Source organism: Myotis yumanensis, unplaced genomic scaffold (assembly GCF_028538775.1).
Source record: "Myotis yumanensis isolate MYYU_CA2020_CCGP unplaced genomic scaffold, mMyoYum1.0.hap1 SCAF_13, whole genome shotgun sequence".
Taxonomy (NCBI): Eukaryota; Metazoa; Chordata; class Mammalia; order Chiroptera; family Vespertilionidae; genus Myotis; species Myotis yumanensis.
The window spans coordinates 843,116-867,023 of NW_027223764.1; the positions used below are offsets into that span (position 1 = coordinate 843,116).

The 23,908-nt window shown below is 59.7% G+C and overlaps 1 protein-coding gene across 6 annotated transcripts in view; it reads left to right on the forward strand.

Moving 5' to 3' along the window:
* Nucleotides 1-23,908, forward strand: part of DMBT1 (deleted in malignant brain tumors 1) — a 33,716-nt gene that overhangs the window by 419 nt on the left and 9,389 nt on the right. For 2 of the 6 annotated variants that reach the window (XM_070432025.1, XM_070432027.1), the window contains exons 2-25: nt 595-654; nt 954-1,001; nt 2,288-2,323; nt 2,867-3,178; nt 3,956-4,000; nt 5,989-6,015; nt 7,068-7,115; nt 7,777-8,106; nt 9,057-9,083; nt 9,817-9,864; nt 10,553-10,882; nt 11,834-11,860; nt 12,657-12,704; nt 13,393-13,722; nt 14,676-14,702; nt 15,500-15,547; nt 16,236-16,565; nt 17,518-17,544; nt 18,341-18,388; nt 19,077-19,406; nt 20,360-20,386; nt 21,183-21,230; nt 21,919-22,248; nt 23,204-23,230. In XM_070432025.1, the coding sequence (XP_070288126.1) occupies nt 595-654; nt 954-1,001; nt 2,288-2,323; nt 2,867-3,178; nt 3,956-4,000; nt 5,989-6,015; nt 7,068-7,115; nt 7,777-8,106; nt 9,057-9,083; nt 9,817-9,864; nt 10,553-10,882; nt 11,834-11,860; nt 12,657-12,704; nt 13,393-13,722; nt 14,676-14,702; nt 15,500-15,547; nt 16,236-16,565; nt 17,518-17,544; nt 18,341-18,388; nt 19,077-19,406; nt 20,360-20,386; nt 21,183-21,230; nt 21,919-22,248; nt 23,204-23,230 (2,958 nt within the window). The remainder of the gene's footprint in view (nt 1-594; nt 655-953; nt 1,002-2,287; nt 2,324-2,866; nt 3,179-3,955; nt 4,001-5,988; nt 6,016-7,067; nt 7,116-7,776; nt 8,107-9,056; nt 9,084-9,816; nt 9,865-10,552; nt 10,883-11,833; nt 11,861-12,656; nt 12,705-13,392; nt 13,723-14,675; nt 14,703-15,499; nt 15,548-16,235; nt 16,566-17,517; nt 17,545-18,340; nt 18,389-19,076; nt 19,407-20,359; nt 20,387-21,182; nt 21,231-21,918; nt 22,249-23,203; nt 23,231-23,908) is intronic. The other 4 variants (XM_070432026.1, XM_070432028.1, XM_070432029.1 and 1 more) reach the window with 4 other exon arrangements.

The following is a 23,908-nucleotide window of genomic DNA, read 5'->3' on the forward strand; positions in this document are numbered from 1 at the left end:
CATGGGGCCACCAGCGGGCCAGCTGGGGACACCCTCCTTTCCTTCTTTTTTAAATAGAATGTTTTTATTGATCCCAGAGAGAAAGGAAGGGAGGGAGAGGGAGAGAGAAACATCAATGATGACAGAATCATGGACCGGCTGCCTCCAGCACTCCCCTCTCTGGGGATCGAGCCCACAACCCGGGCCTGTGCCCTGACCGGGAATTGAACCGTGACCTCCTGGTTCCTAGGTGGATGCTCAACCCCTGAGCCACGCCGGCCAGTCAGGAGACGTGCACGTTTTAAATGTTTCCTTTTAACTTAAAACATACGAACATGCTTGGACTCACCGCTGCGCGGCTGGGGCTCCTGCCTCACGGGTCCCCCCTGCCGGGCTGCCCAGCAGCCTCTGAGCTCCGCGGACATGGACCCTCCCTTCTCGCACCTCCAGGTGGTGCCTCGGCAGCAGGGGTCAGACCCCCACGCCCAGTGAGATAATCACAGGACGGGCCCAGCCAGCCGCCAGGTGCAGCCTCCCGCTGCTCCGCTTAGGGGGGCCCAAAGGAAGGCCTGCTTTTAGGGGTTCTCACTCGGCCTTTTTTCTTTGTATTTTCAGTTACACAAGTAACAGAAGACGTGACGGTGATCTCATCTAGGGAGATGTCTGTGCCAACCGGTAACCCTAAACCCCAGGCGGGGCCGCAGTGGGGCCCGGGGCCCCCCCAGGATGTGGGGTTGGGACAGCTGCGGGGTTCTGCTGGTTTCAGATGTAGGACGGGAAGGACGGCCCTGCTGGGTCCCAGTCCCTTCCTCTGACGCGTCTCCATGCTAGTCTCTGCCCTGCCACCCTTCTCCCTAAGCCCTCTGCCCCCTCGCCCTGGGCTGCCCCCGGCGTCCAGTCAGCGGGAAGGGGCAGGGGGGCAGCGCATGACCCCGGCTCCCTGGGTGTGATCAACCTTTTCTCTGCTTTCCTAGGTTTCTTCACGCGTCTCCTGGGAACGGAGGACACCTCTGCCTCGGCTGGTAACGTCTCTATTTCCTCCTCCGGTTATTGTCCCCGGTACCCGCCTGTGCAGGACAGGCCATAATTTGGACCAAATCATTCAAAGGTCACGGAAATATATACCAGGGGGCAGAATAGGGGAGCGGTTCAGAGTGGCCGCCTGCGTCCGAGTCCCGCCCGGGCCCTCACTCGCCAGCTGGTCTCGGGTCCCCTTCCCGAGCCTCCGTTTCCCCAGGGGCTGTTTTGAGGATGAACTGAGCGAATGCCCATAAAGCTCTCTCACTCGATCTGAGGTTTCGTGTTAGGAAACGCTCAGAATCGCCTCCACGATTACACCTTAAAAATCAGCGTCCTTGACGTTCTGCCTCTCTCCCTCACCCTTCCTCTCTGAAATCAATACAAATATATTTTTTAAAAAAATCAGTGCCCTGGCCCGGCCGGCGTGGCTTAGGGGCTGAGCATCAACCTAGGAACCAGGAGGTCAGGGTTCAATTCCCGGCCAGGGCACAGGCCGGGTTGCAGGCTCGATCCCCACTGGGGGGCGTGCAGGAGGCAACCAATGGATGATGTTTCTCTCTCATCATTGATGTCTCACTCTCTCTTCGTCTCCCTTCCTCTCTCTGAAATCAATTTTTAGAAATAGTTTAACATTTTTTTTACACATTCACTCATGTAGCGGCCCCCTGAGTGGCAGTTCCCAGCGGACTCTGCTCACATTCCACATTGCAGGGCAGACTCGCTGCCGCGGGGAACCCTGGTCCCAGTGCGACCGCCCGTTTGCCCAGCCCCGGCTCTGAGCACAGAGCGCACCCCAGGACGGTGAATGCGGCATGAGGGCGCCTGGCGGGGAGATCCACTTATCCCACCTCAACGAAGGGAACATCCCACACCCAACCCGTTTGTTTTCATCTAGAGCAGCGGTTCTCAACCTGTGGGTCGCGACCCCTTTGGGGGTCAAACAACCCCTTCACAGGGGTCGCCTAAGACCACCGGAAAACATATCTATAATTACATATTGTTTTTGTGACTAATCACTATGCTTTAATTATGGTCAATTTGTAACAGTGAAATTGGGGGTCAGCACAACATGAGGAACTGTATTAAGGGGTCGCGGCATTAGGAAGGTTGAGAACCACTGATCTAGAATCACAGAACCCTGAGCAAGGATGCTGGAGGCAACCAGACCCACGGTGGAACCTCTGCGCCCCCTGGCGGATTGTAAGGGGAAGCGCAGCCACTGCCTGGGGCTGTGGATCCTTTGCAAACAGGGGACCCTCCCCGCTAAGATGCCTTTGTCTCTCTCCAGGGCAGTGGGCCACGCAGACTGAAGGCTATGACTACGGTGAGGCCTTTTCTGTGGCTTTTACTTGTGTTCCCAGGGGTGGCCCTGGCTGGGCCGGCCAGTTCTGCGCTGCGGCCGTTGGTGGTGGAAGCTGAGTGGCCACTGAAACCTTGTGTGGAGCCCCTGGGCTGGGGAGGCGGGTGTGGGGTCCTCTTTCTGGGGAGCCCCCCGAGCCCATGGGCAGGTCCTTGGGGGGGCTGAGAGCGGGCTGAGACAGAGAAGCTGCTGGGACAGCAGGGGAGGCAGGTCCCCAGAGAGGAGAGGAGGCAGTGAGCGAGGCGGGCGGTGCGGAGAGGGGAGGGGAAGAGGGGGCGGGAGGCCAGTCCCAGCAAAGACCATGGCTGGGAGAGAGAGAAGCATCCATGATGAGAGAGAATCACGGATTGGGCGCCTCCTGCCCGCCCCCGACTGGGGATGGAGCCCACAACCCGGGCCTGTGCCCTGACTGTGAATCGAACCCTGACCTCCTGGTTCATAGGTCGACGCTCAACCACTGAGCCACACTGGCCGGGCAGGGACGATGGCTTTCCCCTGTCCATGCAGGCTTGCCGCTGAGGCTGGTGGACGGCGCGGACCGGTGCCAGGGCCGCGTGGAGGTCCTGTACCAGGGCGTCTGGGGCACCGTGTGCGACGACAGCTGGGACGCCCGGGACGCGGACGTGGTGTGCAGGCAGCTGGGCTGCGGCTACTCGGTGTCGGCGCCCGGCGGGGCCCACTTCAGCCAGGGCTCGGGGAACATCCTGCTGGGCACCGTGGACTGCGCGGGCTGGGAGCCCTCCCTGTCCAGCTGCCCCCACGGCGGCTGGTACAACCATGCGTGCGGACACAGGGAAGACGCCGGCGTCGTGTGCTCAGGTAGGGCCCCCTTCGCCTGGCCAAGCACCCTGACCGAGCTGCGGACAGCGCCCCCTGCTGGCCCTAACACCGGGCCCACGCACATGATGCTGTGCAGCTCACCTGCTGCTCCCAGTCACACCTCCTTCCATGTTCAAGGGCAGGAATCGCTGTCCCTTTTCTTTTCTCATTTAAAAAAATAGATTTTTATTGATTTCAGAGAGGAAGGGAGAGAGAGGGAGAAACATCAGTGATGAGAGAGAATCATGGATGGGCTGCCTCCTGCACGCCCCCCATGGGGATCAAGCCCGCAACCCGGGCCTGTGCCCTGACCAGGAATCTAACCCAGGACCCTTCAGTCCACAGGCCAGCGCTCTATCCACTGAGCCACACCGGCTAGTGCTGAGGGTGCATGTTCAGAAACGGCCCCTCCTCCTGGGGGCGAGGCCTCCCTCTCAGGAATATCTCGAGGGGGTGGGGGTAGACTCCTGCCGTCCGAGGGTGTCTGAGCCGCAGGGCTGGGCACTTGGTACTCGAGTCCCGTGTTGTGAATGACGGCGGGAGTCGGCGGGTTCTGTGGTGGATTCTGTGGAAGGAAGCACAGGAGGGGAGGGTGGTGACGGGCCAAGGGCCCCTGTGGCGTCCGGGCATCGATCCAGGGGCAGAGGGAGAGTTCCGCCTCACAAGGAAGGGGCGTAGCCTCGCTGCCGGGTCTCCCGCCAGCACCTGCCTCAGAGCCCGGGCGGAGGGCCACCCTCCAGGAGGCCCCAGCACTGACCTGTTCCCTCTGCTCTGCAGCTTCTCGGCTTTCCACGGAGGAGACCCTGACAACAGTCACGGAAGGTAACGCTTGTCACGTGGGATCCCTGTGGGCCCCCCCACCACCGCACCCTGACCGGGGAGAGGTGCAGGATGAGAGATGGGGTACTCAGCGCCCAGGGCCTCTGAGCAAGGCCTCGGGCTGCAGGGTGTCCTGGCCACGGGCTGTGCCCCTCCCCGGAGCTCCAAGGTGGGGCTCGGTGACCCACCCTCAGGGGGTCCAGCCGCCCAGGCCCAGGGCCCACCCCCTTGACCCCCCCAAGCCACGCTGGTCCCTGGCCAGGCTCAGGTGCTGGGATTCAGGCTGAGGGGCCCAGCGAGGCAGGTGCACACCTCTGAGCAGCATCCTGGCCTGTGCCCTCCCTGAGCCCACATCAGGGCACCTCGGACCATCTCGGCACAAAAGGACCTTGGTCCTCCCGCCCGTGGGGCAGAGTCCGTGCCCCCCTGGGATTCCCCCTCCAGCGACAGAGCTGGGGTGCAGGCCACACAGGCCGGGTGCCGGCAGCCTGGGCTTTGGGAAGGAAAGTCACCGCCCTTTCTCCCTGGGAAACTCTGGCCCCGAGACAGGAGAAGGACAGGCTCCAGGCCAAGGTCCGGCCAGGACCCAGCAGGGACCAGGGGACCCCGGCATTTCTTTCTTGGGTCCCGGGTTCCCGTCCCCGAGGCTCACGGTGTCAGACCTGGCTGGACCTGCTCTGTCCAGTCCCGCTGGTTAGGGACAGAGATGTCGCTGGAGCCAAGGCGGAGCCTGGCTTCATCTTCTGTGAACGTGTCCCCTCCGCGGACTCTCAGGGGCAGCGGGGGGAGGAGGACCCCTGGCCCTCGGAGGCGGTTCCCCGAGACCCTGCCCCGTGTTAGGAATGTCCTGGGCCTGACGAAGCCCGAGGCACCAGTGTCCGGCCAGGCCTGGAGGGAGGGCTCAGGTGCGGGGCCCTCTGCCTCTGACAGGCCTGCAGATAGGACTTCCCCAGACCTGCCAGGCCCTCCCGAGGGGAGAGGGGGGTCACACCTCGAGATCGAAAGGGCCCTGGTGCAGAAGCCCAGGAGAGACTCAGAGGACGCAGGCTCTGGGTGCAGTGGTTTGAGCAGCTGCCAGGTCATCCTCTCTCCACGCCCAGCACCAGGCCGGCTCTTGCTGGCGCCGAGGGCAAGCCCAGGGCTCCTTGAGGCAACTCGACAACCACAGGCTTCAAGCCAGCCTCGCACTGACCAGGGAAACACTAGCAGCGTTTCCAGGGAAATGAAAGCAAAGTGACTATGCCCTTCAGCCCCCCACCCCTGGCGCCCACACACTATGCCACACACGGCACTAAAGATGCTGGCCAATGCAGTGAGGCGGGAGGACGCAGGGAGCAGAGCCGCGATGAGAACATTATTTCTGTACCCATTTCCGGAGGCTGTGTAGGTCCCATGTGGAAGGCCCAATGCAAGCTCAGCAGGGTGATACGGAGATACCTGCTTCCCCTGAACAGCCTTTAAAACACATTTTTATTGATTTCAGAGAGAAAGGGAGGAGGAGGACCCCTTGCAGAGTGGGAGGGAGCAGGGGGAGGTGGGAGATGGCAGGTGGCCAATGAATGGAAGGAACCAATGGGGGCCTTGGGGATGGGGTATTAGGACCCCATGGAAAAGTCTAGAAATGGGTATAAACTCTCAATATCAGAATGGGTCAAGGCTGAAACATCAGTGTGCACATTGATTGACCCCATTTGTTGGGGTCACTCCCCGTTCATTCTGTGGGGTCAACACCAGGGCCCTGGTGGCCTGTTCCAGGCATGACACTGGCTTCCATACACTGGACAAGAAATCCTCAGGACGGGAGGCAGGCCATGCCAAAGGGACAGAGGGATTGGCTCTGGAAGGACTGCGAGGTGTGGGGCAGCACTGCTGTGTCCTCCCCAAGGCCATGTGCACGGCGTCAGCTCCGTGTGTAGAAGCTGAGGGTCACCAACGCGGGATCTGGGCCGGGCACCTGGGAGCTTGGTCTGACTGTCCCTTTCTTCCCACAGCTACTCAGGCCTACACACCCTGGCCAGGTGAGTCCCAGCCACCACTCCTGAAACTCCTTCTCTCCTGTACACCTATGCCTGTCGGCCCTCTCCAGCTGACCCATCGCTCTTTGAACCCCATCTGGAACACACTTTTGCCCTCTGTCTCCTTAACTATGGGGGTGGGGGGATGCCAAAGGCTCTGTCTGTCCATCCTCCTTGTGAGTTCTTCTCTGATACTTGGCGGCCATCTCGGGGGAGACCGGCCGATGGTCAGAGAAGTGCCTTCCCTTCCATGAAGGTGGCCCCGTGACTCCAGGCTGAGGAGGGCTTTGTGGGATAGTGGACAATGATGCCCATTGGCTTTCTTTTTTTTTTTTTTTTTAAATATATTTTATTGATTTTTTACAGAGAGGAAGGGAGAGGGATAGAGAGTTAGAAACATCGATGAGAGAGAAACATCGACCAGCTGCCTCCTACACACATCCCACTGGGGATGTGCCCCCAACCCAGGTACATGCCCTTGACCAGAATCGAACCTGGGACCCTTCAATCCACAGGCTGACCCTCTATCCACTGAGCCAAATCGGTTAGGGCCCATTGGCTTTCTGATGACGGGACAGCAGACTTCTGACTTCTCTGCTCTTCTCACACCTGCCCCACCCTGAGGGCCAGCAGGGTCACTGCATCCCAAGGTGGCAGATACAGTGCCCGGGGTTGGCAGTGAACATGTGATGAGGGTCCTCTGGGTACCAGGACCTGTGCTTGACTCCTGGTTCAATAACCGGGCCCTGACTCTTTCTATCCAAGCTTCAGAGTCAGGCCAACACCTCAAGCCACCAGTGAGTGCCTGGCTCATGGGGGAGAGATGGGAAAGGTCTTCTGATGGGGAGGAACATGGTGGTCAGAGACGTAGAGGGATGCGGCTGGTCTCTCCCAGGCCTTCGACCCCGATGACCCAGCAGAGCGGGAGGCTTGTGAACAGGCAGGGAGCACGTGCAGGAGGCCCATGGGAAAGTCACGCTGAGCGACCCACCCTTTTGGGAAGGACTCCTTTCCTGAGGCCTCACCACGGCTTTTCTCTCTCTTGTCCCTTCCAGACTCATGGAGAACTGCTTCCACAACTGCCTCTACTCAAACAGCAACAGGTACAGGACCCTCCACCCTCCCAGGACCCCTCTCTGCCTCTGAATCACGCCCGGGATGGAACGTGACTGGAAGAGGCTCCCCGTGGGCCATCCTAATCCTTGCCCTATAAGGGGGTGGAGCAGAGGAGGGTCTCTGAGCAGGTCCTTGTCTGACATGGGTGGCTCATGACTTGTCTCCAGTGGCTTCTGGGAGGAGGCTCAGCCAGGACCCTCCCCTTTGCTCAGTAGCAGCCCTAGAGGCCTCCTGACACCTGCTGAGAGCCCTGTGCTGGCTCAGCCTCAGGGGGTGTGAGTCTCTGTCCTCTCATGTCTGACAGAGGTCCCATTCCCTCCAAGGGCTTTGCCTCAAGTGAGGCAGGACCATGGAGAAGAAATAAGTGGCCAAGGAGGCCATGGTCCCCCACCCTGGGTGGCCCTGGTGGATATGGGGGGCATTTCTCACCTCATGGGCAATCCTGGGGCTCCCAACCTAGGAGCACACTTAGACCTGGCAGGACAGGATGTCCCAATCCTTTCCCTGTGATGAAGATTAGTCCCTGGGGTGTCCAAAGCTGATGGCCTGCCCTGGGTGTGCCCATGAGGGAGGCCCTGAGTCTAGAACCTGCCTCCGGCATGGAGCTCAGCACAGACAGTGAGAAGGTGTCCTTGTGCCGTCCTATAGATTTCGGGACCGATTCGGCTCTGGCCCTGAGGCTGGTGAACGGCGGTGACCGGTGTCAGGGCCGCGTGGAGGTCCTCTACCGAGGCTCCTGGGGCACCGTGTGTGACGACAGTTGGGACACCAACGACGCCAACGTGGTGTGCAGGCAGCTGGGCTGTGGCTGGGCCAGGTCGGCCCCAGGAAGTGCCCGGTTCGGACAGGGCTCAGGCCCGATCGTGCTGGATGACGTGGGCTGCTCAGGGCACGAGTCCTACCTGTGGAACTGCCCACACAATGGTTGGAACTCGCACAACTGTGGGCACGGAGAGGACGCCGGCGTCATCTGCTCAGGTGCGTCGCTACCATCCCTGGTGGCCCTTCTGGGCTGATGCTGCTGAGAACACACCCACTCCCCACACCAGGGCCCCTCTGAGCCTCATACTGTCCCTCGGGCACTGGAGTGACTCAGGGCAGCAGGTGCCCAGGTGCTAGGTCACCTGCTCAGACTACACGTCAACTTGGTGGGTCCACGCGCCCAGCATCCCTAAGGCAGTGCCAGGACCAGGCTCAAAGGGGCCTGAGCTCCGTGTTCATGCACAAGAGGCAGCGTCCTGAGCACAGAGAGGAGCCTGCCCTTGTGCCCCCGGAGCCAGCTCACTGCCACCTGCAGGGTGTCTGGGGCTTCCACCAGGGCAGCTGGTCCCTGGGTGTGGGTTTGGTGAGCTCCTCCCCTCTGTGAGGACGGTTCACCTGGGGGCTCCAAGATAGTGAAGCAGAAGGGACACCCTGAGAGCACAGAGGTCCTTTGTGAAGGACAGAGAGAGTGGGAGGGAGCAGGGGGAGGTGGGAGATGGCAGGTGACCAATGAATGGAAGGGACCAATGGTAGCTTTGGGGATGGGGTATTAGGACCCCATGGAAAAGTCTAGAAATGGGTGTAAACTCCCTTTAGCAGAATAGGTCTAGGCTGAGAAATCAAGGTGCACATTGATTGACCCCATTTGGTGGGGTCATTACCCGTTCAGGCTCTGGGGTCAACCCCAGGACCCTGATGGCCTGTCCCAGGCATGACACTGGCTTCCATACACTGGACAGGAGTCCTCAGGCTCAGGGAGGCTACGATGGCTTGGGACAGAGGGAGTGGCTCTGGAAGGACTTCGAGGTTCAGGGCAGCACTGCTGTGTCCCTCCCGAGGCCATGTGCACAGTGTCAGCGCCATGTGTAGAAGCTGAGGGTCACCAACCCGGGATCTGGGCCGGGCACCTGGGAGCTTGCTGTCTGACTGTCCCTTTCTTCCCACAGCTGCTCAGACCACCACATCCTGGCCAGGTGAGTCCCAGCCACCTGTCATGTGATGCCCCTCTGTCTGGTTCCCCCTCTGCCTGTGAGCCCTCTCCAGCTGACCATGGCTCATTGAACCCCATGAGGATCACACTTTTGCCCTCTGTCTCCTTAACTATGGGGATGGGGGGATGCCAAAGGCTCTGTCTGTCCCGGGGGAGAGCGGCCGATGGTCAGAGAAATGCCTCCCCTTCCATGATGGTGGCCCCGTGGCTCCAGGCTGAGGAGGGCTTTGTGTGATAGTGGACACTGATGCCCACTGGCTTTCTGATGACGGGACAGCAGGCTTCTGGCTTCTCTCCTCTTCTCACACCTGCCCCACCCTCGCTGCCCCGGGGTTGGCAGTGAACATGTGATGAGGGTCCTCTGAGTACCAGGACCTGTGATTGCCTCCTGGTTCAATAACCGGGCGCTAACTCTTTCTATCCAAGCTTCAGAGTCAGGCCAACACCTCAAGCCACCAGTGAGTGCCTGGCTCATGGGGGAGAGATGGGAAAGGTCTTTTGATGGGGAGGAATATTGTGGTCAGAGACGTGGAGGGATGCGGCTGGTCTCTCCCAGGCCTTCGAACCCGATGACCCAGCCGAGTGGGAGGCTTGTGGACAGGCAGGGAGCACGTGCAGGAGTCACATGGGAAAGTCACACTGAGCGACCCACCCTTTTAAGAAGGTCTCCTTTCCTGAGGCCTCACCACAACCTTTCTCTTTGTTGTCCCTTCCAGACGCATGGACAACTCCATCCACAACTGCCCCTACTGAAACAACAACAGGTACAGGACCCTTAAACCTCCCGGGGCCCCTCTCTGCCTCTGAATCATGTCCGGGATGGAACTTGACAGGGAGAGGCTCCCCGCGGGCCATCCTCATTCTTGTCCCCGTGGATAAGCAGAGGAGGGTCTCTGACCAGGTCCTTGTCTGACATGGGTGGCTCGTGACTTGTCTCCAGTGGGAATCTTGGAGGAGGCTCAGCCAGGACCCTCCCCTTTGCTCAGTAGCAGCCCTAGAGGCCTCCTGGCACCTGCTGAGAGCCCTGTGCTGGCTCAGCCTCAGGGGGTGTGAGTCTCTGTCCTCTCATGTCTGACGGAGGTCCCATCCTCTCCGAGGGCTTTGCCTCAAGTGAGGCAGGACCACGGACAAGAAATAAGTGGCCAAGGAGGCCATGATCTTGGCCTGTCCCCGGAGCCATGGACCTCCACCCTGGGTGTCCCTGGTGGATACGGGAGGCAGTCCTGCTCACCCCCTGGGCAATCCTGGGGCTCCATTCCTTGGAGCACCCTTAGGCCTGGCAGGACAGGATGTCCCGATCCTTCCACTGTGATGGAGATGAACCCTTGTGCGTTTCTAAATATGACCACATGCCCTTGGGCATGGCCATGAGGGAGGCCCTGAGTCTAGAACCTGCCTCAGGCCTGGAGCTCAGCACAGACATGGAGGAGGTATCCTTGTGCCATCCTCTAGGGTTTGGGACCGATTCGGCTCTGGCCCTGAGGCTGGTGAATGGCGGTGACCGGTGTCAGGGCCGCGTGGAGGTCCTCTACCGAGGCTCCTGGGGTACCGTGTGTGATGACAGTTGGGACACCAACGACGCCAACGTGGTGTGCAGGCAACTGGGCTGTGGCTGGGCCATGTCGGCCCCAGGAAGTGCCCGGTTCGGACAGGGCTCAGGCCCGATCGTGCTGGATGACGTGGGCTGCTCAGGGCACGAGTCCTACCTGTGGAACTGCCCGCACAGGGGCTGGAACTCGCACAACTGTGGGCACGGAGAGGACGCCGGCGTCATCTGCTCAGGTGGGTCGCTACCATCCCTGGTGGCTCTTCTTGGCTGATGCTGATGAGAATACGCCCACTCCCCACGGCTGGGCCCCCTGAGCCTCATACTGTTCGCCAGTCACTGAAGTGACTCAGGGCAGCAGGCGCCCAGGTGCTAGGTCTCCTGCTCAGACTACACGTCAACTTGGAGGTTCCACGCGCCCAGCATCCTGAAGGCAGTGCCAGGACCAGGCTCAAAGGGGCCTGAGCTCTGTGTTCATGCACAAGAGGCAGCGTCCTGAGCACAGAGAGGAGCCTGGCCTTGTGCCCCCGGAGCCAGCTCACTGCCACTTGCAGAGTGTCCGGGGCTTCCACCAGGGCAGCTCGCCCCTGGGTGTGGGGGTTGGTGAGCTCCTCCCCTCTGTGAGGACGGTTCACCTGGGGGCTCCAAGATAGTGAAGCAGAAGGGACACCCTGAGAGCACAGAGGTCCTTTGTGAAGGACAGAGAGAGTGAGCGGGAGCAGGGGGAGGTGGGAGATGGCAGGTGGCCAATGAATGGAAGGAGCCAATGGGAGCCTTGGGGATGGGGCATTATGACCGCATGGAAAAGTCTAGAAATGGGTGTAAACTCCCTTTAGCAGAATAGGTCTAGGCTGTGAAATCAGTGTGCATATTGATTGACCCCATTTGGTGGGGTCATTACCCGTTCAGGCTCTGGGGTCAACCCCAGGACCTTGATGGCCTGTCCCAGGCATGACACTGGCTTCCATACACTGGACAGGAGTCCCCAGGCTCAGGGAGGCAGGCAATGGCTTGGGACAGAGGGAGTATCTTTGGAAGAACTGTGAGGTTCTGGGCAGGACTGCAGTGTCCCCCCCGAGGCCACGTTCACGGCATCAGCTCCGTGTGCAGAAGCTGAGGGTCATCAACCCAGGATCTGGACCGGGCACCTTGGAGCTTAGTGTCTGACTGTCCTTTTTTTCCCACAGCTGCTCAGACCACCACATCTTGGCCAGGTGAGTCCCGCCACCTGTCCTGGGATGTCCCTCTCTCCTGCTCACCTCTGCCGTTCAACCCTCTCCAACTGACCCATGGCTCTTTGAACCCCATCTGGACCACATTTTTCCCCCTGTCTCCTTAACTATAAGGGGAAGGAGGATCCCAAAGACTCCGTCTGTCCATCCTCCTTCTAAGTACTCATCAGATACTTGGCGGCCGTCCCGGGGGAGAGGGGCCAATGGTCAAGTAGTGCCTCCCCTTTCATAAAGGTGGCCCTGTGGCTCCAGGCTGAGGAGGGCTTTGTGGGATAGTGGACACTGATGCCCATTGGCTTTCTGATGTCGGGACAGCAGGCTTCTGGGTTCCCTGCTCCTGTGACACCTGCCGCACCCTGAGGGCCAGCATGGTCACACCCGCATCCCAAGGTGGCAGAGACAGTGCCCAGGGATGGCAGTGTCCTCTGGGTACCAGGACCTGTGCCTGCCTCCTGGTTCAATAACCGGGCCCTGACTCTTTCTATCCAAGCTTCAGAGTCAGTCCCACACCTCAAGCCACCAGTGAGTGCCTAGCTCATGCAGGAGAGATGGGAAAGGACTTCTGATGGGAGGAACATGGCGGTCAGAAACGTGGAGGGATGCGGCTGGTCTCTCCCAGGCCTTCGAACCAGATGACCCAGCCGAGTGTGATGCTGTGGACAGGCAGGGAGCACGTGCAGGAGGCACATGGGAAAGTGACGCCGACTGACCCACCCTTTTGGCAAGGACTCCTTTCCTGTGGCCTCACCAACGCCTTACTCTTTGTTGCCCCTTCCAGATGCATGGACAACTCCATCCACAACTGCCCCTACTGAAACAACAACAGGTACAGGACCCTTAAACCTCCCGGGGCCCCTCTCTGCTTCTGAATCACGCCTGGATGGAACGTGACAGCAAGAGGCTCCCCATGAGCCATCCTTATCTTTGTCCCTCTGGACAAGCAGAGGAGGGTCTCTGACCAGGTCCTTGTCTGACATGGGTGGCTGATGACTTGTCTCCAGTGGGCTTCTGGGAGGAGGCTCAGCCAGGACCCTACCCCGTTGATCAGTGTCAGTCCTGGAGGCCTCCTGGGACCTGCTGAGACCCCAGTGCTGCCTGTGTCTCAGGGTGTGAGTCGCTATCTTCTCATGTCTGACAGAGGTCCCATCACCTCTGAGGGCTTTGCCTCAAGTCAGGCCGGACCATGGAGAAGGAATAAGTAGCCAAAGAGGCCATGGACTTGGCCTGTCCCGGGAGCCATGGACCCCCACCCTGGGTGGTCCTGGTGGATGCGGGGGGCAGTCCTGCTCACTTCATGGGCAATCCTGGGGCTCCTTACCTAGGAACACACTTAGACCTGGCAGGACAATGTCCCCGATCCTTTCCCTGTGATGGAGATTAACCCCTGGGTTGTCCAAAGATGACCGCCTGCCCTGGGTGTGCCCATGAGGGAGACCCTGAGTCTAGATTAGAACCTGCCTCCGGCATGGAGCTCAGCACAGACATGGAGGAGGTGTCCTTGTGCCGTCCTCTAGGTTTCGGGACCGAATCGGCGCTGGCCCTGAGGCTGGTGAATGGCGGTGACCGGTGTCAGGGCCGCGTGGAGGTCCTCTACCGAGGCTCCTGGGGCACCGTGTGTGATGACAGTTGGGACACCAACGACGCCAACGTGGTGTGCAGGCAGCTGGGCTGTGGCTGGGCCATGTCGGCCCCAGGAAGTGCCCAGTTCGGACAGGGCTCAGGGCCGATCGTGCTGGACAACGTGGGTTGCTCAGGGCACGAGTCCTACCTGTGGAGCTGCCCGCATAATGGCTGGAACGTGCACAACTGCAACCACGGGGAGGACGCCGGCGTCATCTGCTCAGGTGCGTCGCTACCATTCCTGGTGGCCCTTCTTGGCTGATGCTTCTGAGACCATACCCACTCCCCACGCCTGGGCCCCTCTGAGCCTCATACTGTTCCCCAGGCACTCGAGTGACTCAGAGCAGAAGGCGCCCAGGTGCTAGGTCTCCTGCTCAGACTACACGTCAACTTGGAGGGTCCACGCACCCAGCATCCTGAAGGCAGTGCCAGGACCAGGATCAAAGGGGCCTGAGCTCTGTGTTCATGCACAAGAGGCAGCGTCCTGAGCACAGAGAGGAGCCTGCCCTTGTGCCCCCGTAGCCAGCTCACTGCCACCTGCAGGGTGTCTGGGGCTTCCTTCTAGGGCAGCTGGTCCCTGGGTGTGGGGGTTGGTGAGCTCCTCCCCTCTGTGAGGACGGTTCACCTGGGGGCTCCAAGACAGTGAAGCAGAAGGGACACCCTGAGAGCACAGAGGTCCTTTGTGAAGGACAGAGAGAGTGAGCGGGAGCAGGGGGAGTTGGGAGATGGCAGGTGGCCAATGAATGGAAGGAGCCAATGGGAGCCTTGGGGATGGGGCATTATGACCGCATGGAAAAGTCTAGAAATGGGTGTAAACTCCCTTTAGCAGAATACGTCTAGGCTGAGAAATCAGTGTGCATAGTGATTGACCCCATTTGGTGGGGTCATTACCCGTTCAGGCTCTGGGGTCAACCCCAGGACCTTGATGGCCTGTCCCAGGCATGACACTGGCTTCCATACACTGGACAGGAGTCCCCAGGGTCAGGGAGGCAAGCAATGGCTTGGGACAGAAGGAGTGGCTTTGGAAGAACTGTGAGGTTTGGGGCAGGACTGCAGTGTCCCCCCCGAGGCCATGTTCACGGCATCAGCTCCATGTGCAGAAGCTGAGGGTCATCAACCTGGGATCTGGGCCGGGCACCTGGGAGCTTAGTGTCTGACTGTCCTTTTTTTCCCACAGCTGCTCAGCCCACCACATCCTGGCCAGGTGAGTCCCGCCACCTGTCCTGGGATGTCCCTCTCTCCTGCTCACCTCTGCCGTTCAACCCTCTCCAACTGACCCATGGCTCTTTGAACCCCATCTGGACCACATTTTTCCCCTCTGTCTCTTTAACTATAAGGGGAAGGGGGATTCCAAAGACTCCGTCTGTCCATCCTCCTTCTAAGTACTCATCAGATACTTGGCGGCCGTCCCGGGGGAGAGGGGCCAATGGTCAAGTAGTGCCTCCCCTTTCATAAAGGTGGCCCTGTGGCTCCAGGCTGAGGAGGGCTTTGTGGGATAGTGGACACTGACGCCCATTGGCTTTCTGATGTCGGGACAGCAGGCTTCTGGGTTCTCTGCTCCTGTGACACCTGCCACACCCTGAGGGCCAGCATAGTCACACCCGCATCGCAAGGGGGCAGAGACAGTGCCCAGGGATGGCAGTGTCCTCTGGGTACCAGGACCTGTGCCTGCCTCCTGGTTCAATAACCGGGCCCTGACTCTTTCTATCCAAGCTTCAGAGTCAGGCCAACACCTCAAGCCACCAGTTAGTGCCTGTCTCATGCGGGAGAGATGGGAAAGGACTTCTGATGGAAGGAACATGGCGATCAGAAACGTGGAGGGATGCGGATGGTCTCTCCCAGGCCTTCGAACCAGATGACCCAGCCGAGTGTGATGCTGTGGACAGGCAGGGAGCACGTGTAGGAGGCACATGGGAAAGTGACGCCGACTGACCCACCCTTTTGGCAAGGACTCCTTTCCTGAGGCCTCACCAACGCCTTACTCTTTGTTGCCCCTTCCAGATGCATGGACAACTCCATCCACAACTGCCCCTACTGAAACAACAACAGGTACAGGACCCTTAAACCTCCCGGGGCCCCTCTCTGCTTCTGAATCACGCCTGGATGGAACGTGACAGCAAGAGGCTCCCCATGAGCCATCCTTATCTTTGTCCCTCTGGACAAGCAGAGGAGGGTCTCTGACCAGGTCCTTGTCTGACATGGGTGGCTGATGACTTGTCTCCAGTGGGCTTCTGGGAGGAGGCTCAGCCAGGACCCTACCCCGTTGATCAGTGTCAGTCCTGGAGGCCTCCTGGGACCTGCTGAGACCCCAGTGCTGCCTGTGTCTCAGGGTGTGAGTCGCTATCTTCTCATGTCTGACAGAGGTCCCATCCCCTCTGAGGGCTTTGCCTCAAGTCAGGCAGGACCATGGAGAAGGAATAAGTGGCCAAAGAGGCCATGGACTTGGCCTGTCCCGGGAGCCATGGACCTCCACCCTGGGTGGTCCTGGTGGATGCGGGGGGCAGTCCTGCTCACTTCATGGGCAATCCTGGGGCTCCTTACCTAGGAACACACTTAGACCTGGCAGGACAATGTCCCCGATCCTTTCCCGATGATGGAGATTAACCCCTGGGGTGTCCAAAGATGACCGCCTGCCCTGGGTGTGCCCATGAGGGAGACCCTGAGTCTAGATTAGAACCTGCCTCCGGCATGGAGCTCAGCACAGACATGGAGGAGGTGTCCTTGTGCCGTCCTCTAGGTTTCGGGACTGAATCGGCTCTGGCCCTGAGGCTGGTGAATGGCGGTGACCGGTGTCAGGGCCGCGTGGAGGTCTTCTACCAAGGCTCCTGGGGCACCGTGTGTGATGACAGTTGGGACACCAACGACGCCAACGTGGTGTGCAGGCAGCTGGGCTGTGGCTGGGCCATGTCGGCCCCAGGAAGTGCCCAGTTCGGACAGGGCTCAGGGCCGATCGTGCTGGACAACGTGGGCTGCTCAGGGCACGAGTCCTACCTGTGGAGCTGCCCGCATAATGGCTTTAACGTGCACAACTGCAACCACGGGGAGGACGCCGGCGTCATCTGCTCAGGTGGGTCGCTACCATTCCTGGTGGCTCTTCTTGGCTGATGCTTCTGAGACCAAACCCACTCCCCACGCCTGGGCCCCCCTGAGCCTCATACTGTTCCCCAGGCACTCGAGTGACTCAGAGCAGAAGACGCCCAGGTGCTAGGTCTCCTGCTCAGACTACACGTCAACTTGGAGGGTCCACACACCCAGCATCCTGAAGGCAGTGCCAGGACCAGGATCAAAGGGGCCTGAGCTCTGTGTTCATGCACAAGAGGCAGCGTCCTGAGCACAGAGAGGAGCCTGCCCTTGTGCCCCCGTAGCCAGCTCACTGCCACCTGCAGGGTGTCTGGGGCTTCCTTCTAGGGCAGCAGGTCCCTGGGTGTGGGTTTGGTGAGCTCCTCCCCTCTGTGAGGACGGTTCACCTGGGGGCTCCAAGACAGTGAAGCAGAAGGGACACCCTGAGAGCACAGAGGTCCTTTGTGAAGGACAGAGAGAGTGAGAGGGAGCAGGGGGAGTTGGGAGATGGCAGGTGGCCAATGAATGGAAGGAGCCAATGGGAGCCTTGGGGATGGGGCATTATGACCGCATGGAAAAGTCTAGAAATGGGTGTAAACTCCCTTTAGCAGAATAGGTCTAGGCTGAGAAATCAGTGTGCACATTGATTGACCCCATTTGGTGGAGTCATTACCCGTTCAGGCTCTGGGGTCAACCCCAGGACCTTGATGGCCTGTCCCAGGCATGACACTGGCTTCCATACTCTGGACAGGAGTCCCCAGGCTCAGGGAGGCAGGCAATGGCTTGGGACAGAGGGAGTGGCTTTGGAAGAACTGTGAGGTTCTGGGCAGGACTGCAGTGTCCCCCCCGAGGCCATGTTCACGGCATCAGCTCCATGTGCAGAAGCTGAGGGTCATCAACCCAGGATCTGGACCGGGCACCTTGGAGCTTAGTGTCTGACTGTCCTTTTTTTCCCACAGCTGCTCAGGCCACCACATCCTGGCCAGGTGAGTCCCGCCACCTGTCCTGGGATGTCCCTCTGTCCAGCTCACCTCTGCCGTTCAACCCTCTCCAACTGACCCATGGCTCTTTGAACCCCATCTGGACCACATTTTTCCCCTCTGTCTCTTTAACTATAAGGGGAAGGGGGATTCCAAAGACTCCGTCTGTCCATCCTCCTTCTAAGTACTCATCAGATACTTGGCGGCCGTCCCGGGGGAGAGGGGCCAATGGTCAAGTAGTGCCTCCCCTTTCATAAAGGTGGCCCTGTGGCTCCAGGCTGAGGAGGGCTTTGTGGGATAGTGGACACTGATGCCCATTGGCTTTCTGATGTCGGGACAGCAGGCTTCTGGGTTCTCTGCTCCTGTGACACCTGCCGCACCCTGAGGGCCAGCATAGTCACACCCGCATCGCAAGGGGGCAGAGACAGTGCCCAGGGATGGCAGTGTCCTCTGGGTACCAGGACCTGTGCCTGCCTCCTGGTTCAGTCACCAGCCCTGACTCTTTCTATCCAAGCTTCAGAGTCAGTCCCACACCTCAAGCCACCAGTGAGTGCCTGGCTCATCAGGGAGAGATGGGAAAGGTCTTCTGATAGGAGGAACATGGCGATCAGAAACGTGGAGGGATGCGGATGGTCTCTCCCAGGCCTTCGAACCAGATGACCCAGCCGAGTGTGATGCTGTGGACAGGCAGGGAGCACGTGTAGGAGGCACATGGGAAAGTGACGCCGACTGACCCACCCTTTTGGCATGGACTCCTTTCCTGAGGCCTCACCAACGCCTTACTCTTTGTTGCCCCTTCCAGATGCATGGACAACTCCATCCACAACTGCCCCTACTGAAACAACAACAGGTACAGGACCCTTAAACCTCCCGGGGCCCCTCTCTGCTTCTGAATCACGCCTGGATGGAACGTGACAGCAAGAGGCTCCCCATGAGCCATCCTTATCTTTGTCCCTCTGGACAAGCAGAGGAGGGTCTCTGACCAGGTCCTTGTCTGACATGGGTGGCTGATGACTTGTCTCCAGTGGGCTTCTGGGAGGAGGCTCAGCCAGGACCCTACCCCGTTGATCAGTGTCAGTCCTGGAGGCCTCCTGGGACCTGCTGAGACCCCAGTGCTGCCTGTGTCTCAGGGTGTGAGTCGCTATCTTCTCATGTCTGACAGAGGTCCCATCCCCTCTGAGGGCTTTGCCTCAAGTCAGGCAGGACCATGGAGAAGGAATAAGTGGCCAAAGAGGCCATGGACTTGGCCTGTCCCGGGAGCCATGGACCCCCACCCTGGGTTGTCCTGGTGGATGCGGGGGGCAGTCCTGCTCACTTCATGGGCAATCCTGGGGCTCCTTACCTAGGAACACACTTAGACCTGGCAGGACAATGTCCCCGATCCTTTCCCGATGATGGAGATTAACCCCTGGGGTGTCCAAAGATGACCGCCTGCCCTGGGTGTGCCCATGAGGGAGGCCCTGAGTCTAGATTAGAACCTGCCTCCGGCCTGGAGCTCAGCACAGACATGGAGGAGGTGTCCTTGTGCTGTCCTCTAGGTTTCGGGACCGAATCGGCTCTGGCCCTGAGGCTGGTGAATGGCGGTGACCGGTGTCAGGGCCGCGTGGAGGTCTTCTACCAAGGCTCCTGGGGCACCGTGTGTGATGACAGTTGGGACACCAACGACGCCAACGTGGTGTGCAGGCAGCTGGGCTGTGGCTGGGCCATGTCGGCCCCAGGAAGTGCCCAGTTCGGACAGGGCTCAGGGCCGATCGTGCTGGACAACGTGGGCTGCTCAGGGCACGAGTCCTACCTGTGGAGCTGCCCGCATAATGGCTGGAACGTGCACAACTGCAACCACGGGGAGGACGCCGGCGTCATCTGCTCAGGTGGGTCGCTACCATTCCTGGTGGCTCTTCTTGGCTGATGCTTCTGAGACCAAACCCACTCCCCACGCCTGGGCCCCCCTGAGCCTCATACTGTTCCCCAGGCACTCGAGTGACTCAGAGCAGAAGGCGCCCAGGTGCTAGGTCTCCTGCTCAGACTACACGTCAACTTGGAGGTTCCACGTGCCCAGCATCCTGAAGGCAGTGCCAGGACCAGGCTCAAAGGGGCCTGAGCTCTGTGTTCATGCACAAGAGGCAGCGTCCTGAGCACAGAGAGGAGCCTGCCCTTGTGCCCCCGTAGCCAGCTCACTGCCACCTGCAGGGTGTCTGGGGCTTCCTTCTAGGGCAGCTGGTCCCTGGGTGTGGGGGTTGGTGAGCTCCTCCCCTCTGTGAGGACGGTTCACCTGGGGGCTCCAAGACAGTGAAGCAGAAGGGACACCCTGAGAGCACAGAGGTCCTTTGTGAAGGACAGAGAGAGTGGGAGGGAGCAGGGGGAGGTGGGAGCTTGCAGGTGGCCAATGAATGGAAGGAGCCAATGGGAGCCTTGGGGATGGGGCATTATGACCGCATGGAAAAGTCTAGAAATGGGTGTAAACTCCCTTTAGCAGAATAGGTCTAGGCTGTGAAATCAGTGTGCACATTGATTGACCCCATTTGGTGGGATCATTACCTGTTCAGGCTCTGGGGTCAACCCCAGGACCTTGATGGCCTGTCCCAGGCATGACACTGGCTTCCATACACTGGACAGGAGTCCCCAGGCTCAGGGAGGCAGTCAATGGCTTGGGACAGAGGGAGTGGCTTTGGAAGAACTGTGAGGTTCAGGGCAGCACTGCAGTGTCCCCCCTGAGGCCATGTTCACGGCATTAGCTCCGTTTGCAGAAGCTGAGGGCCATCAACCCGGGATCTGGGCCGGGCACCTGGGAGCTTAGTGTCTGACTGTCCTTTTGTTCCCACAGCTGCTCAGGCCACCACATCCTGGCCAGGTGAGTCCCGCCACCTGTCCTTGGATGTCCCTCTCTCCTGCTCACCTCTGCCGTTCAACCCTCTCCAACTGACCCATGGCTCTTTGAACCCCATCTGGACCACATTTTTCCCCCTGTCTCCTTAACTATAAGGGGAAGGGGGATTCCAAAGACTCCGTCTGTCCATCCTCCTTCTAAGTACTCATCAGATACTTGGCGGCCGTCCCGGGGGAGAGGGGCCAATGGTCAAGTAGTGCCTCCCCTTTCATAAAGGTGGCCCTGTGGCTCCAGGCTGAGGAGGGCTTTGTGGGATAGTGGACACTGATGCCCATTGGCTTTCTGATGTCGGGACAGCAGGCTTCTGGGTTCCCTGCTCCTGTGACACCTGCCGCACCCTGAGGGCCAGCATGGTCACACCCACATCCCAAGGTGGCAGAGACAGTGCCCAGGGATGGCAGTGTCCTCTGGGTACCAGGACCTGTGATTGCCTCCTGGGTCAATAACCGGGCCCTGACTCTTTCTATCCAAGCTTCAGAGTCAGGCCAACACCTCAAGCCACCAGTTAGTGCCTGGCTCATCGGGGAGAGATGGGAAAGGTCTTCTGATGGGAGGAACATGGTGGTCAGAAACGTGGAGGGATGCGGCTGGTCTCTCCCAGGCCTTCGAACCAGATGACCCAGCCGAGTGTGATGCTGTGGACTGGCAGGGAGCACGTGCAGGAGGCACATGGGAAAGTGACACCGACTGACCCACCCTTTTGGGAAGGACTCCATTCCTGAGGCCTCACCAACGCCTTACTCTTTGTTGCCCCTTCCAGATGCATGGACAACTCCATCCACAACTGCCTCTCCTCAAACAACAACAGGTACAGGACCCTTAAACCTCCCCGGGCCCCTCTCTGCTTCTGAATCACGCCTGGATAGAACGTGACAGCAAGAGGCTCCCCATGAGCCATCCTTATCTGTGTCCCTCTGGACAAGCAGAGGAGGGTCTCTGACCAGGTCCTTGTCTGACATGGGTGGCTGATGACTTGTCTCCAGTGGGCTTCTGGGAGGAGGCTCAGCCAGGACCCTACCCCGTTGATCAGTGTCAGTCCTGGAGGCCTCCTGGGACCTGCTGAGACCCCAGTGCTGCCTGTGTCTCAGGGTGTGAGTCGCTATCTTCTCATGTCTGACAGAGGTCCCATCACCTCTGAGGGCTTTGCCTCAAGTCAGGCAGGACCATGGAGAAGGAATAAGTAGCCAAAGAGGCCATGGACTTGGCCTGTCCCGGGAGCCATGGACCCCCACCCTGGGTGGTCCTGGTGGATGCGGGGGGCAGTCCTGCTCACTTCATGGGCAATCCTGGGGCTCCTTACCTAGGAACACACTTAGACCTGGCAGGACAATGTCCCCGATCCTTTCCCGATGATGGAGATTAACCCCTGGGGTGTCCAAAGATGACCGCCTGCCCTGGGTGTGCCCATGAGGGAGGCCCTGAGTCTAGATTAGAACCTGCCTCCGGCATGGAGCTCAGCACAGACATGGAGGAGGTGTCCTTGTGCCGTCCTCTAGGTTTCGGGACCGAATCGGCTCTGGCCCTGAGGCTGGTGAATGGCGGTGACCGGTGTCAGGGCCGCGTGGAGGTCTTCTACCAAGGCTCCTGGGGCACCGTGTGTGATGACAGTTGGGACACCAACGACGCCAACGTGGTGTGCAGGCAGCTGGGCTGTGGCTGGGCCAGGTCGGCCCCAGGAAATGCCCGGTTCGGACAGGGCTCAGGGCCGATCGTGCTGGACGACGTGAGCTGCTCAGGGCACGAGTCCTACCTGTGGAGCTGCTCGCACAGGGGCTGGAACTCACACAACTGCAACCACGGGGAGGACGCCGGCGTCATCTGCTCAGGTGCGTCGCTACCATTCCTGGTGGCTCTTCTTGGCTGATGCTTCTGAGACCAAACCCACTCCCCACGCCAGGGCCCCCCTGAGCCTCATACTGTCCCCCAGGCACAGGTGTGCCTCAGGGCAGCCGACACCCGGGTGCTAGGTCTCCTGCTCAGACTACAGGTAAGATTGGTGGGTCCATGTGCCCTGCCAATGAAGGCAGTGCCAAGACCAGGCTCGAAGGGGCCTGAGGTCCGTGTTCATGCACAAGAGGCAGCGTCCTGAGCACAGAGAGGAGCCTGCCCTAGTGCCGCCGGAGCCAGCTCACTGCCACCTGCAGGGTGTCTGGGGCTTCCTTCTAGGGCAGCTGGTCCCTGGGTGTGGGGGTTGGTGATCTCCTTCCCTCTGTGAGGACGGTTCACCTGGGGGCTCCCAGATAGTGACCCAGAGGGGACAACCTGAGAGCACAGAGGTCCTTTGTGAAGGACAGAGAGCGTGGGAGGGAGCAGGGGGAGCTGGGAGATGGCAGGTGGCCAATGAATGGAAGGAACCAATGGGGGCCTTGGGGATGGGGTATTAGGACCCCATGAAAAACTCTAGAAATGGGTGTAAACTCTAAATATCAGAATGCGTCAAGGCTGAAACATCAGGGTGCAGATTGATTGACACCATTTGGTGGGGTCATTACCAGTTCATTCTGTGGGGTCAACACCAGGGCCCCGGTGGCCTGTCCCAGGCATGACACTGGCTTGCATACACTGGACATGAGGCCTCAGTCTCTGGGAGGCAGGCGATGGGAGGAGACAGAGGGCGTGGCTTGGGAAGTACTATAAGGTGCGGGGTACACTGCTGTGTCCCCTCCCCTCCAGGGCATGAGCATGGAATCAGTTCTGTGTGTAGAAGCTGAGGGTCCACAACCAGGGATCAGGGCCGGGCTCCTGGGAGCCTGGTGTCTGACTTTCCTTTTCTTCCCACAGGTGTTCCGACCACCACATACTGGCCAGGTGAGTCCTGCCAACTCTCCTGGGATGTCCCTCTCTCCTGCCCCCCTCTGCCTGTCAGCCCTCTCCAGCTGACCCATGGCTCTTTGTACCTCATGTGGATCACACTTTTGCCCTCTGTCTCTTTATCTACCAGGGGAAGGGGGATGCCAAAGGCTCTGTCTGTCCATCCTCCTTGTGAGTTCTCATCAGATACTTGGCGGCCATCCCGGGGGAGAGTGGCCGATGGTCAGAGAAGTGCCTCCCCTTCCATGAAGGTGGCCCCGTGACTCCAGGCTGAGGAGGGCTTTGTGGAATAGTGGACACTGATGCCCACTGGCTTTGTGATGACGGGACAGCAGTTTTCTGGCTTCTCTCCTCCTCTCACACCTGCCGCTCCCTGAGGGCCAGCACTGTCACTGTATCCCAAGGGGGCAGAGACAGTGCCCGGGGATGGCAGTGAACATGGGCTGAGGGTCCTCTGGGTACCAGGACCTGAGCTTGCCTCCAGGTTCAGTCACCAGGCCCTGACTCTTTCTATCCAACCTTCAGAGTCAGGCCAACCTCAAGCCACCAGTGAGTGCCTGGCTCATGGGGGAGAGATGGGAAAGGTCTTCTGATGGGGAGGCACATGGCCATTAGAGACGTGGAGGGATGCAGCTGGGCTCTCCCAGGCCTTCGACCCCGATGACCCAGCGGAGC